The 14,850-nt window shown below is 37.0% G+C and overlaps 1 protein-coding gene and 1 pseudogene across 1 annotated transcript; one reads left to right on the forward strand and one right to left on the reverse strand.

Moving 5' to 3' along the window:
• Positions 1 to 1,540: 1,540 nt before the first annotated feature.
• Positions 1,541 to 8,020, forward strand: LOC110199577 (olfactory receptor 9G4-like). The gene is given in 3 exon segments (XM_020974451.1): positions 1,541 to 1,693; positions 7,315 to 7,877; positions 7,879 to 8,020. Coding segments are annotated over 3 exon segments (858 nt in total).
• A 1,410-nt stretch (positions 8,021 to 9,430) lies between these two features.
• On the reverse strand, positions 9,431 to 10,359 carry LOC110199634 (olfactory receptor 9G19-like; annotated as a pseudogene).
• Between the last annotated feature and the right edge of the window lie 4,491 nt (positions 10,360 to 14,850).

A 14,850-nucleotide genomic window follows, 5' to 3' on the forward strand; every position in this document is an offset into this window, starting at 1 on the left:
CTGATCATTGCATGCCATCTATGGTGTAGAAAATCTTCAATTTTTTTTTTTGTGATAGCAATGATGATGAAAAAAATCTATCATCAATCAGTTGAGAACTCTCAAAACATTGGTAAGCTAATATTCAAATGACAAAAACACAGTGTGTCACCAGACCCATCCTTCTAGCTCTGTAAAACTAGACAAAACCTACTTTATACTAGTTTATTATTTGAAATTCAATATTACAGTAAGACACCATGGTAGGACTGCAATGTAGCAATAATAATATCTCATATTTATTTTACACTTTGAAGTTTTTACAACATTTTCATTACACAAAAACAACCTTCTGAGAAGGTCATGAAAATATCTCCATTTTATTGATGAGGAAATATATACTGAGAGATTAAGTAAATTTTCAAAAGCCATAAAATTAATGTTTCAGTAGTGATTCAAACCCAATGATATCAACACTGGGCAAGTCCCTTATTTATCAGTTCCCCAGTTTCCTCACCTATAAAATAATGGGTTGGACTTGGTGATCTCAAAGTCCTTTACAATTCTAAATCCATGATCCTATGACTCTAAAGTTTGTACTCTTCCACAATTCTGGAATATCTACAATATGATAACCAAGGGAAAGTAAAACCACCATGTCAGCAAAAGGACAGATTAGAAATCAAACAAGGCAGTATGAGACAAAATGATTTAAATCTCAGAATACATGGCAGAACATGCTAAGAGCCAGAAAAGAAGAGGAGAGGAAGCAATGCTCTGAATTTCTAGTTGAGGAGAGCAATGAAGCCATCCATATGAACCAATTATATTGATAGATAGGTGGAATTTTGACAGGTATGGTGAGGAGGCAGAAGATTTAAGTAAAAAGGGGGTAGAGAGCAATGGGTGTGCAATTCAGGAAAAGAAAACATAATAAGCAATAACATAAATGATAAAAAGTATCCAAAATTGTGTTTGTTACCAAACTGATTACCCTGTTTGGCTAGAATCCAGAGTGGACATAATGAATGGTAGATTTAGAAAGGTAGCTTAGGAAGGTATGTGTCCTGAATAGATGGCACATATCAATTTATGTGTGTGCCAGATTGCAAAAGGACTTTCAATGTAAAAAAAAAAAAAAAGAAAGAATTCAGAGTTTGGTCTCGCAATTTCCTAGATTGTGGGACCTCTAGGTCAGCTGGTTCAATCTCATCATTTCACAGATGAGGAAACAGTATATGAAAGGTTAAATGCTTTGTCCAAGGTCACATAACTATTACTTAGAAGATCTAGGTCTAGGATTTGAGCCTATGTCATTTGTCTTCAAATTCAGGGTTTCTTCTGCTCCTCCCCTACCCACTGTAAGATGGGGAACTTTCCACTGAATCAAATAATGGAGATCCAGGAGTGCCTTTGGGGAATCATTGTTCCCAACTTTAAGATAAACAGGGATATTCACAAACGAAAAGCCTACTTTGAACAAAATATGACATATTTTCTTAGTTCCCAATTAATGTGTCATCCCCAAACTCTGGAACAACTCTAATTGATTCTTTGGAGAATGAAGTGTGGGTTTCTGAGAGACTATTTAGGAGAGGTTCGGAGGGAAGCAAAAGGAGATATTCATGGGTCCAACAGAAGGTATGTCAGAGCTGAAGAGCAAGAAAAGAAACAGACTGTCTTGTCTCACAAGCTGTCCCCTGCCAGGCTGAAGGTAAGTGGCTGAGACTAGATATTGGTATACGGGCACCAAGTAAGCAGTGTCTAATTTTAATCTTAGGGCCATAAGATCAAAGATTTCAGAGTAGAAAAGAACTTTCAGATGTTATCTTACATTTTACTTTAGAGATGAAGAAACTGAAGGTCGGAGAGATAAGGAAGGAATTTTCTCAAGACCACATGAATGGTAAAAAGCATTCATAGAATAATAAAATCATCCATTTATAGATGGAAAGGAACTTCGAGGTTGTTCAATCTTACTTCCTCATTTTACAGTTAAGGAATGAGTCCCAAAGAGGTTAAATAACATATCCCAACTCACCTTGGTAGTAGCAGACTCAGGATTTGGACCCAGGTCTCATCACTCCAAATCAAGTGCTCTTTTTACTAGAGCAGATTACATCTTTAACAATAATAAATTATCCCTGTATTGTGTGTTGATGGTAACTATCATCTTTTAGCTTCCCCTTCTTTAAAATGGGAATAATAATTCTAGCCCTATCTGTTTTAATAAGATTATGAAGAAAAGTGCTTTGCCAAACTTAAATTGTTGTTTACACACTATTTATAATTCTTTAAATCATTTAATATTATTTTTTATTCATGATAACATAGGTATTGTTATTCCCATTTTACATAGGACTAGATCAAGATTCAAAGAAGTAAAATGAATAATCTAGAGTTGTCATAAAATGAGTTGGGCAGGATTTGATCTAGGTTCATTCTGGCTTAAAATCCAGTGTCATTTCCACCACATATTTCATGCTCTTTAGATTCAGAACATGTGAAGAAACTTCTCACCATGTTTCTTCTTAGACTAATATTGAAATTAACAAGGTACCTTCATTCATTGCACGTAACTCTGTGTCTCTTCCATTGGATACAATTTCCTTTGAAGTCTTTATTTTTTTTTTATTTCATCAAGATTCTACACTATTAAAAATAAACTGGACTTCCTTATGTGCTTCTGTAAGTGCTCTAATCTCATCACTTATTTGGGGTTTGGCATTCCCTCTTCTTTCTGGTCAATGAAGTAGTTATCGTATTCCCCCAGAAGTGAGGAGGAATACTGATGGGTGCAAAAACATTAGGTCTGAAGCTTCATCCTCCATTTGGGCTGGGATGAATATTTGAGAGATGACCACTCATTCCCCCCAGCCAAGCTGACTTATAGGGGATACTTAAATTCCCACAGTCTACACTTTCCAGCATGTGAATCTTTTCCTCATTGTTCGTTATAGGATCATAAGGTTTAGACATGATCTTTTTCCAATCACATCATTTGGCAGATGAAGTAATGTTCCAGAGAAAGATAGGGACTTTCTCAAGGCAGTAATTTTCTAAAGTAGTGAATATGCTTTTACTTTTACTTAACAGTCTGTGAAGCACTTAACAGTGCTTCAGTAAATATCTATCTCTACTTCTTAAACTTATATTCTATTACTGAAAAAGGCACTGGACCAGGAAGCAGTAGAGTGAGTTTCTAATCATGGCTCTGCCATTAAATAGCTGCATGATCATGGGAAAGGCACATGTCCATTCTGGTCTTCAGTTTCCTTTTCTGCAAAAGTAAACATTTGGGCTGAATAATATTTACTTTCACTTATATCTCTAAAAGGCTAGTCTCTCAGTATCCTCTTGGCTTCAATGCTCTAAGAGTCAATTATTGCACAACCATTTTCACTGTGCCTGTTGAAAAAAACATCCTTTCTTAAAGATGTTGGGGCAGCTAGGCGGCTCAGTGGATAGAGCTCCAGCCTTGGAGTCAGGAGGACCTGAGTTCAAATCTGGCCTCAGACACATGATACTCACTAGACTGTGTGACCCTGGGCAAGTCACTTAACCCCAAGTGCCTTGCCAAAAAAAAAAAAAAGATGGCCTCAGAATATAGATTGTGGAAGAGTCCTAAAATTTCTCCTATAGGTTCCATAATTTGGATGGTCCAAGGCACCTTATTCCTTATTAGGGTTACAAAGAAAAAAACTATGCAGTACCCATCTTCAAAGGCCATACATGAGAATTTCTATTTTATAACAGGTTACTCAAATATCTAACTTTCCAGTCTTTGTCTCCTTCCTGAACTCAAATCTCACATTGCCAATTATCAATTATTAGGCATTTCCAGCTGAATTTCCCATAAGCATCTCCAAATTCAACATACACAAACAGAATTATTTATCTTTCTCTCCAAAGCCTCCCTTCTTCTAAACTCCATTTTAACTGTCATAGATACCACCATTTTTCCAGTTGTCCAGTTTAATAACGTTGGTTAGTGTCATCCTCATCTCCTCTCTAATTACTCCTTACTAATTACTTATAGTCAATCATGTGCCAAATAAAATTATTGCTACCTGCACAATATTTTTCATATCCAGTACCTTCTCTCCATATACAAACCACTCTGATACAAGTACTTGACATTTTTCACCAGAACTACTACAACAGTCCCCTAACTGGTCATCCTGCTTTATGTCTCTCAATACCTACCCCCTCAGATCTATCCTCCACATGTTGCCAAAGTGATTGTGCTAAAGATCAGGTCCGATCATGTCAATAGCTTACTCAATAAATACCAATTACTTCTAGGATCAAATATAAAATCCACTATATGGAATTTAAAGCACTTCACAATGTGGCCTGGTATCTTTCTAATCCCTTAGCACGTTGATCCCCAATAATCTAAAGTCTAGCCACATTGGCGTACTTCGTACTCCTCGTATATGATGTTTTGTCTTCCACCTTTATGGTTTTGCACTCTCTGTCACCCTTCTCTGCAATACTTTCCCTCCTAACTTTCAGGTGTTAAGAAAAAAAAAAGGCTTCTTTTAAGACTCAGCTCAAATATTCCCTCCTGCTTGTGCTTTCTCAGTCCCTTTAGTCACCAGTGTCTTTTCTTCTAAGGCTACTTTGCATTTGTTCTGTATTTATTTTTCATAGATGGATTTTTATATTTGTTTTCTCTCCCATTAGGAATATAAGCAATTTTGACCAAAGACTAGGTTTTTGTTTGTTTTTGTTTTGCTTTTACTCTGTAGCTCTAGCACCTAGAACAGCATCTGGCATGTAATATGCAATTGATAAGTGCTTATTGATTAATTGATCAGTGAAGTGATTAATCAATTGAATGATTGATTAACATTAAGCCAGTCACTTCACCTCACTTTTCAGTATATTCAGTATGCCAGAGCAGAAAGGATGCTGGCTCCTGATTCACAGAATTTGACAGCATATCTCTTCCTTAAAGCTTACAGGTAATAACCTGTATGACCAAAAAATAAAGTCACGTCAACTTTCTGGGCCTTAGTTTTTTCACCTATGAAATTAGAAAGTTAGAAATGAAGAAATCCTTTAAAAACGATTTTAAAAATCAAATGAGAGAGGTTGAGGAAAAACTAAAAAAAAAGATAATCCAGAAAAAATGAGAAAATTATGAAAAAAAAAAGTCAGCCAATTAGAAAAGGAGATGTAGCATCTTAAGAAAGAAAGGCCGAAAACAACTCCTTGAAAATCAGAATTGGACAAGAGGAAGTCAGTGAACTTATAAAAGATTAAGAAACAATAAAACAAAATCTTAACAATAAAAATAGAAGAGAATGTGTAATATCTCCTAAGAAAAACAACTGATATGGAGAACAGATAAAGAAGAGAAAAAGATTGGGGTAGACCTGAGTATGATATGATTGTAAAAAGTAAAACTGTTTAGGAACAGCTAAAAAGAGTAATTATCTTATACAAATGATGTGTGAGAGGAAGAACAGACACAGAGGAATTAGTGGGGGGAGGAGGGCTGGTAGTTCTCCAGGAAACCTACTTTCATTGGGAATGGGCTCAAGAGGGAACAATAAATGTATATCTAGAAAAGTACAAAAATCTAAATTCAGAAAGAAATAAAAGAATAACATACTAGGAGGGGAAATGATAAGGGAGGGATCTTTAGATGGGAAAGTGATGGAATAGGTTAAAGACAGGGTATAGAAGGGTGTTTAGATTAATGGGAATGGGAGAATAAGAAGGGATCCTAAGTGGGGGGTAGGTTAGTTAATGGGATGGCAAGGCAGTGGGTAGAAGTAAAGTAAAGGAGTCGGGAGGGATAGGAAATAAGAGATTGCGCAAACATAGAATAAAGATCAGGAGTAGAATTTGTTAGGGAAAAGGGATCTGGAGTGGTAATCACGATCTCAGACAAAGTCAAGGCTAACATAGATTTAATCAAAATAGAAAAACAGGGAAACTGCACTATGTGTCAGCCATATTTATCAATGTTGTTTTGGAGTATTTAAAACAACTAGACAGTATAAGATGGGAATATTGTTGTGGTGTAGGAAACAATGAGTTAGTAGATTCAGAAAAATATAGAAGGACTTAGACTTATGGAGGAAGAAGTTATCCACCCCCAGAGAAAGAGGGGATAAATAAGATTAGTAAGGTCTTATATAGATGCAGGTGAATGTATATGTCTACGTATGAATATCAATGTGTAAGTAGATATGTGTGTAGGAAGTGTATGTATGTATGAATATATATGTATATACGTATATGTGTATGCATATGTGTATTATATGTGTATATGTGTTATATGCACACATTTTGTATGTATTTGTGTGTGCACATATGCATATATGTGTATACATGTGTGTTGTATGTGATCTTATTTTATACATACATATGCATGTATGCATATATGCATATATATGTATTTAGTTGTAACCTTCTGAGGTGGAGGAAGAAAGGGGAAAACAGAACAAAATAAGAAGTACACAGCAGAGAACAAAAGAAAACTTACAACGAACTGAAGAAAAGATGAACAAATTTCAATACAAGGTGTAGTATTTATTATACAGGCTTTCTTGAAATGGAAATTTGTTTCTGTATATTTTGAATCCTTTTTCATGTTTTGCTGTGCACATGGAAATGCTTTGTTTTTCTTATTTTGTATTATTTTAGTATTTAGTTTTGTTTCCTTTCCTTATTTTGTATTTAAGTTTAATTTTTTTAAAAAATAATTACCAAAAAAAAAGAAAGAAATGAAGAGACCTTTGAGGGCTTTTCTAGCTCTTCAAACATAATCTTATTATCTATAAAATAAGAAAGCTTGAGTACATATCTCCAAGCTCTTGCATAATGCTGGCATTCTATATTATACTCTGAAGCCCTTCCTAATTCAGACACTATATATTCTATACCTAGATCTAATATCTGTGTTCTATATTCTAAGGTCTCTTCAAGGTCTGACATTTTAGGATTTCCAGGTTCTTCCTCCATGAAATGATGGGAAAAGCCTAGTAGCTACATAGCATTTATATATTGCTTTACATTTCACAGAGCATTTTACATACATCATCTCATTTGGACCTCAAAGTAATCCTGTGACATGGGTGCTATTTTAATACCCTTTTTACAGATGAGGACCCTGAGGGACATAGAAGTTAAGTGATGTTCCCAGAGTCACACAAATGATAAGCATCTGAGGCAGAATGTGAACTCAGGTCTTCTTGGCTCCCAGTATAAAACTCTATCCTCTGTGCCATCCCTCTGCCCCTTGGGGTCATTCCACATCTAAATCACATGAACTAATAAATTCTATATCTGTCTTTCATGCTTCTTGGATTCTATAAGGTTGCCACCACTATGTCTGTGGAAGTGGGGAATTGGACCACCTTGACTGAATTAATCCTTCTTGGCTTCTCAGCTGACCCCCAGATGCAACTGGTCTTCTTTGGAGCTTTTTTGACTCTTTGTTTGCTAACATTAGCAGGGAACATGACTCTAGTTATCTTAATCAGGATTGACTCCCGTTTGCATACCCCCATGTATTTTTTCACTGGTAGTCTGTCATTCTTAGATTTCTGGTATACATCTGTGTACACCCCCAAAATCCTGGCCACCTGTATTTCAGAGGACAAGCGTATATCCTTGGCAGGCTGTGGTGCCCAATTTTTCTTTTCCTGTGCTGTGGCCTACACTGAGTGTTACCTCCTTGCTGCTATGGCCTATGACCATCATGCAGCAGTCTGCAACCCCCTTCTCTATTCAGCTGCAATGTCCAGGTCTCACTGTGTTGGGCTAGTGGCTGGGTCGTACATAGGTGGGTTCCTGAATGCCATAGCCCACACTGCTAATACATTTCGCCTGAAATTTTGTGGGAAAAACATCATTGACCACTTCTGTGATGTACCCCCTGGTGAAGATGTCCTGCACTGACGCACAAGTCTATGAGAAAGTGCTCCTGGGAGTGGTGGGGTTCACAGTTTTGTCTAGCATACTAGCCATCCTGATGTCCTACTTTAACATCCTCCCGGCCATCCTTCGGATCTGCTCATAGGTGGTTAAATAATATTTCTACGTTTCCTTAAATGATATTAATGTTCAAATTTATACTTTCTGGAAAAGGTATTTGCTTAAAAATGAAACAACTCAAACTTTATTAACTCCATTCCATATATAATAAAAAGATGATGTCATTTTCAATATATTTTAACAGGAATCATTTCTCAGATTAATAATGGCTTCAAGTGGAAATCATACCAAAAATATAGAAAGATTTACATAAAGGATCTATGATGTTATCAGCATGAAGACCTTATAACACCACAGATGATCACAATCCATATATTACTTTAGTAGTTGACCTGGAGAAGGAAATGGCAAACCACTGTAGTATCTCTGCAAAAAAAAAAATGGAATCACAAAGAACTGGATATGATTGAAGCGACTCAATAACTACACAAATAAGGTAAGTCCTAGAGAGTTGCCTTTGACTGATCAAGTGATTTTTCTAAAGCATGTCACTTCACCTCTCAGAAAACTCCAGTAGTTCTCTATTATCACCAAAACAAAAAGAAAGTCCTTTGGCATTTAAAGCCCTTCAAAATGGGATTCTTTTCTGCCTTTCCATTCTTTCATATGTTGCTCTTCTGCACATACTTTAAATTTCTGACACACTGGCCTTCTCTCTGTTCCTTACACTCCATTTTTTGTCTTTGTGTCTATGTGCTAGCTTTCCTCCATGCTTGCAGTAATTTCCCTCCTAGTTTCCCTGCCTGACTTAAAGATTTGACTCAAATACTACCGTCCCCAAAAAGACAGTCCCCCAACCCGCTATTGTCCTCCCCACCAAGGCTACTTTCCTCATACAATGTACATACTTATTTATTATATTATACCTATTTTTATACTTATTATATACTTCTGTATATACCTATTCATTAAAATGTCTTCCCTAACATTAAAATGTGAGCTCCTTGAGAACAGGGACTGCTTTTACCTTTCTTCATATCATCAGCACTTAGCACAGTACCTGGGTCACATAGTAAGAGATTAATAAATGCTCATTGGCTGCAAGGGCTGAATGACTGACTGAAAAACATGTAGACCATTTTCACACATTGCCGGAAACAGGATTTGAGCACAGATCTCCCTCTCTACAAACATAAAACAAAAGTCACTATAACCAACACTGCCTCTACTATAAATTAAACAATCAAAAGCACTTGATTCTACAGGCACATTTTCCTTCAAATATTAATCCAATTTCACTTTGCTAGACCCAGTACTTTATGACATAACCTAAAATGCCTCAACTCTTATCAGACTATTCTATACCTAGGAAAAAAGCATATTCTAGATCACTTTTAATAGAAAATATTTGACAGAACTCTTGAGTGTCAGATGACAGTCACGTCAAATACATGTATGTATTTATTGGGGAAAAAAGACAATGTTTTCCTCAAACTCAGGAAGTTGTCATTTTGCAGAGTTTTTTCAGGGCTTCTTTCACATCCTTGTTCCTCAGGCTGTAGATCATGGGGTTTAACATGGGGAACACTACAGTGTAAAATATGGAGACAATTTTGTCCCACTCCAGGGCATAGCTGGAACTTGCGCGAGAATAAATGTAGAGAATAGAGCCATAGTACAAGGTAACTGAAATCAAGTGAGAGGAACAGGTTGAAAAGGCTTTGAGTCGGCCCTGGGTAGACCGAATCCTCAAGATGGCAGCAATGATGAAGAGGTAGGAGGCCAGGATTAGTAGAGTAGGAATGATGACATTGGAGGCCAACAGGAAATAGAGAACCTCCTGGTAACTGCCCTTTACATTACATGCCAGCTTCACCAAGGGTGGGACATCACAGAAGAAGTCATCAATGATATTATCCCCACAGAAGTTCAGAGTGAATGTATTGCTAGTAAGTATGATAGCATTAACAAAACCACCAATGTAGGAAATGCCAACCAGACATGTACATAACATCTAGACATGGCCTGAGCATAGAGCAGTGGATTAGAAATGGCTATGTAACGATCATATGCCATGGCAGCCAACAGGAAGCATTCACTATATGCTAGTCCAGCTGAGAAGAAGAACTGAGCCATGCATCCAGCAAAGGAGATGCTCTTGTCCTCAGAGACACAGGTCATCATAATTTTGGGGGTATACACAGAGGAGTACCAGAGATCCAGAAAAGACAGGTTCCCAATGAAGAAATACATGGGAGTATGCAGCCGGAAGTCTGTATAGATTAATACTATCAAAGTGATATTTCCCACCATTGTCATAGAGTATACAATGAGGAAAATTACAAAGAGGATCTGCTGCATCATAGAATCCTGGGTGAAACCTAGCAGGATGAATTCAGTTACAGTATGATTGCTTTTCTTCATGCCTTCAATGGGCTTCATCTACCATGGAGAAATGGTTCAGAAGCACCATTGCCCTTACCTACATAAAATAAATGAAAAACAAACAATGCATTATTGAATAAACTATACAATCAACAGGCATCAACATTTGCCTATCACCTAATCTTGTTGATCTCTTCCTGTCATTTGGGTAAATCTCACTGCCAGCAGAAATTTGGAATTTGGAATAGTTCTTATTTCACTGGAGATGGTCTTAGGTTCTCAAAGTTTCTAAAGGGTGATCAAGTTCTGGTGGCTCCTACCAGGCTAAAAAGGCTTTACATGCATCCCATGTTACTGACTTCGACTGCTATCCAAGGACTAGCCCAGCTAACTTCAAAGAGGCTCATTACCTGCCAGTCTGAAGGGTAAAGGATATTTTAGCTATAGCCATCTTCAAAAACTGTCTACCAAGCTACTAAAATTGTTCTGTGAAATGGTGGCAAGATTGTCTACAGCAATGAAATCTCCACAAAGTATGGAAGTGTTGGATAGAACCTCATTTTAATTATACATAATTATACTATTAGAACATAAGGCTATTCTTGCTTATGATTAATGGATCATAATTAATCAGCTCTCTATTAATCTAATGGATCAAGAAATTAGGTAGCTATTGCTTCATCACTGAGCCCAACCCTTTCATTTTTCAGATAAAGAAATTGAGACGCAAGGAGTAGATGTGATTTGTCCAAGGTCATTTGACTCCAAATTCACTTCTTATTCCACCAACCACAATATCTCATATCTTTTTAAATTTTTAAAAAATTTTCAAATACAAATTTATTTATTTTCAGTTTTCAATATTTACTTCCACAAGATTTTGAGTTCCAAATTTTCACCCCATCTCACCCCTCCCTCCACCCCAAGATGGCATGCATTCTGAATGCCCCTTCCCCTAGTCTTTCCTCTCTTCTATCTCTCCCCCCCGGTCTCTTATCTCCTTCTCCTTCTATTTTTCTGTAGGGCAGGATAGACTTCTGTAACCCATTTCCTGTATTTCTTATTTCCCAGTAGCATGTGAAAACATTTTTTTTAAACATATGTTTTTAAAACTTTAGGTTTCAAATTTTCTCCCTTCCTCCCTCCCCATCCACCCTCATTGAAAAGGCAAGCAACTCAATATAGGTTATACATGTGCAATTATGCAAAACACTTCCATAGTAGACATATTGTGAAAAACTAACTCTATTTCCCTTAATCCTATCCTGCCCTCCCATTTATTCTGTTCTTTCTTTTGACCCTCTCCCTCCTCAGAAGTGTTTGCTTCTGATTACCCCCTTTCCCAATCTGCCCTCCTCTCTATCATCCCCCTGCTCTCTTGTCCTCTTCTCCCCCTATTTTCCTGTAGGGTAAGACAGATTTCCATACTCAATTGAATGTATATGTTATTCCCTCCTTAAGCCAAATCCTAATTATCTCATATCTTTTGACCTCTTGTTTTAGCATGAAAATATATGTATTTTTGCAAACGTCAGGAATAACAAAACCTCAGAATATGAGCGTTGAAAAGGTCTTCATAAAGCATCATCAGTGCAACTCAATACTGAAAAGAATCCTCACTGAAAGAAATCTAAGAAGTGCTTATCTAGCCTTTGCTTGATGACTTCCAGTATCAAATAAAATGTTTTATTATTTTAAATCAGAGTCCACATTCTGCATTGTGTTTAGGAATAAAATGAATGAGGCAAGTTCATCAAAGAACTCTTCTTTTGCATTCTGTAATGCAGGGTTCTGACTCATTCCTATGCCCCCCCCACTAATTGAAGATAATTCAAACTAGTGAAATCTTACATCATCATCATCATCATCATCATCATCGTCATCATCATCATCATCATCATCATCATCAGGCATGTTGGTGTAATGGTTGGAGTACTGTGCTGGTAGGGCAGCTAGATGTTGGAGTAGATAGAGTGCCAGGACTAGAGTCAGTAAGACTCATCTTCCTGAGTTCAAATCTGCCCTTAGACACTTACTGACAATTCATTTAACCCTATTTACCTCAGTTTCCTCATCTGTAAAATGAGTTGGGGAAGGAAATAGCAAACCACTCCAATATATCTGTTAAGAAAACGCTGAATGGGGTCATGAAGAGTCAGACATAACTGAAAAACAACTGAATAACGATACTGTACTGGTAGTCAATAAGACATGGGATCACATTCCAAATCTGATACTTGTAATGTCCTCCTTCGGCAAGTCACATAACATAAATGCGTGAGTATGTATATATGTATATATAATATATACGTATGTGTGTATGTGCTCTTGTGCGCACCTATGTATGTGTGTGTGTGTGTGTGTGTGTGTGTGTGTGTGTGTGTGTATTTCACAACTCCCTGGAACTTATCTATTGTCCCACATAACTTGAATGCTCCCGCTTGCTACCTCTCACTCGGTTTCCATGACTTCTTTCAGTCCAAATCTCAGCTTCTGAAGGAGACCTTTCCTGGTCCCTCCATTCCTCAACTTGCAGTGCCTTCTCCTCTCAGCCTACCTTCTGTCCATTCCGTATAGTTCTTGCATCTAGCTAGTTATTTACATATTTTCACCCACTAGAATGTGAGCACGTTGAGGATAGTATCTTTGTCTTTTAGCCCCAACACTAAGCACAGCAACTAAAGTGCTTCAAACCTAATTCCAACGCTGGATTGGTAGAAGGAATTCTCATTCCAGAAGTTCCACATGTTACTGAAATCCTTCATGTATTTTCAGTCATAATAATAGCTCTCCCCAAATAAAGCTTTTGCTTTTTTTATGTAAATTATTTCATCTCGCAACAGCTCCATAAGGGACGTAGTGACTTTGTAAGATCTTTCAAACCACATGGCACTTTGGGGGAAGAAAAAGCATTTACTTGGGTCCTTTTAAACAGACGTGAAGATGTTCAGGCAGATATGTGTCAGACTATAGTTCATAAGACCCAAGTTCAAATCCTGCCTCAGATATTTATCAGCTATGTGAACTTGGGCAAGTGATTTATCCCCTTTCTCTGCCTCAGTCTCCTCATCTGTAAATGAGAGAGATTAGACTAAGGATCCAGTTGAGATCCTTGAAGTGTCCTTCATACCTAAACTTTTGATACTATGAATGTATAAGTATGTGACAAGGTTGAACTAAAGACAGTTCAAACAAACAAACAAACAAACAAATAGTGCCTGGCTACCAGAAGCTCTGGACAAAGGAGTAAACACAAGATATGACGTTACTTTGATCCAAGTATAAGGTTTCCTATGCACTTTGGCAAATGAAATTGTAAGCCGTGAACAGATACAGCATGATGTCAGTGGCCAATGAATCAGGATTTGGCCCTATGAAGCACATGATAAATGTAGCCTTCATGCTACTAAACTATATGATTCATGTTGGTAGCTGGAGTCCCCTCTCTTCTGATAACTTATCAAGCTCATTAGTAATCTGTGCTAGTCACTCTCTGAGTGATGCAAGGGATTATAAAGACATGACTCTCTGCACTTTCTCATAGAAAATATAGAATAACAAGTATTCTCTTCAAGACCAGTCATCTACTTTACCCTATTATTGTTCAGTCATTTCATCTGTGTTCAACTCTTGGTGACCCCATTGTGGGGTTTTCTTGGCAAAGATACTAGAGTGGTTTGCCATTTTCTTCTCCAGCACATTTTATAGACGAGGAAACTGAAGCATATAGGGTTAAGTAATTTGTCTAAGATCGCACAGTAAATGTCTGAGATCGAATTTGAATTCAGGTCTTCCCGATTCTAGGCCTGGTTCTCTATCCATTGTGCCTCCCAGCTGCCACTTCAATGCACACATTTCTAAAGGTCAGAATAATTTCCATAAATAATGAGTTAGAAAGTGTTTTACACACACAATCTCCTTTTTCCCCTCACAATGGCTATATGAGGTAGGTAGCATAAGTATTTTTAAAACCAATTATTATATGAGGAAACTGAGACACATAAAAATGAAGTGATTTGCCCAGTCTCACACAGGCAAGATCACAATGGGGACAATGTATATTTCCAATTGTATAGTAGAAAAAGTTCTGGATGTGGAGACAGAGAGCTGGGGATTATATCCCACTCATTTATCTTAGCTTCCTTGGTGATTTTTGACAAGTCATTTAATCTCTCAATTTGTCATTTCTCTCATCTACAAAGAGCTCAGATATTCCCTAAGGCCCTCCAAATATAGATCTCTGATCTGATGGTTATTGTAATATCCTTAGAACAGGTTTTCCAGCCTCAAATTTCTCCCTTCAAATACATCATTCCTTTTTCATTTTTTTTATTTAGCAAAAATCAATTTTCTCTTCCTCCTACCATTGAAAAAACAAAAAAAAAACAGTAATAGACAGTAAAACAAAACAAATTTCTGTGCATTTTATTTTGTTTAGTCATTTTTTTTAGTTGTATCTAACTCTTTTTGACCACTTTTGGGCTTTTCTTGGCAAAGATATTAGTGTGGTTTGCCATTTCCTTCTCCAGC

The sequence above is a fragment of the Phascolarctos cinereus genome, unplaced genomic scaffold (assembly GCF_003287225.1).
Source record: "Phascolarctos cinereus isolate Bilbo 61053 unplaced genomic scaffold, phaCin_HiC Scaffold_9;HRSCAF=440, whole genome shotgun sequence".
Taxonomy (NCBI): domain Eukaryota; kingdom Metazoa; phylum Chordata; class Mammalia; order Diprotodontia; family Phascolarctidae; genus Phascolarctos; species Phascolarctos cinereus.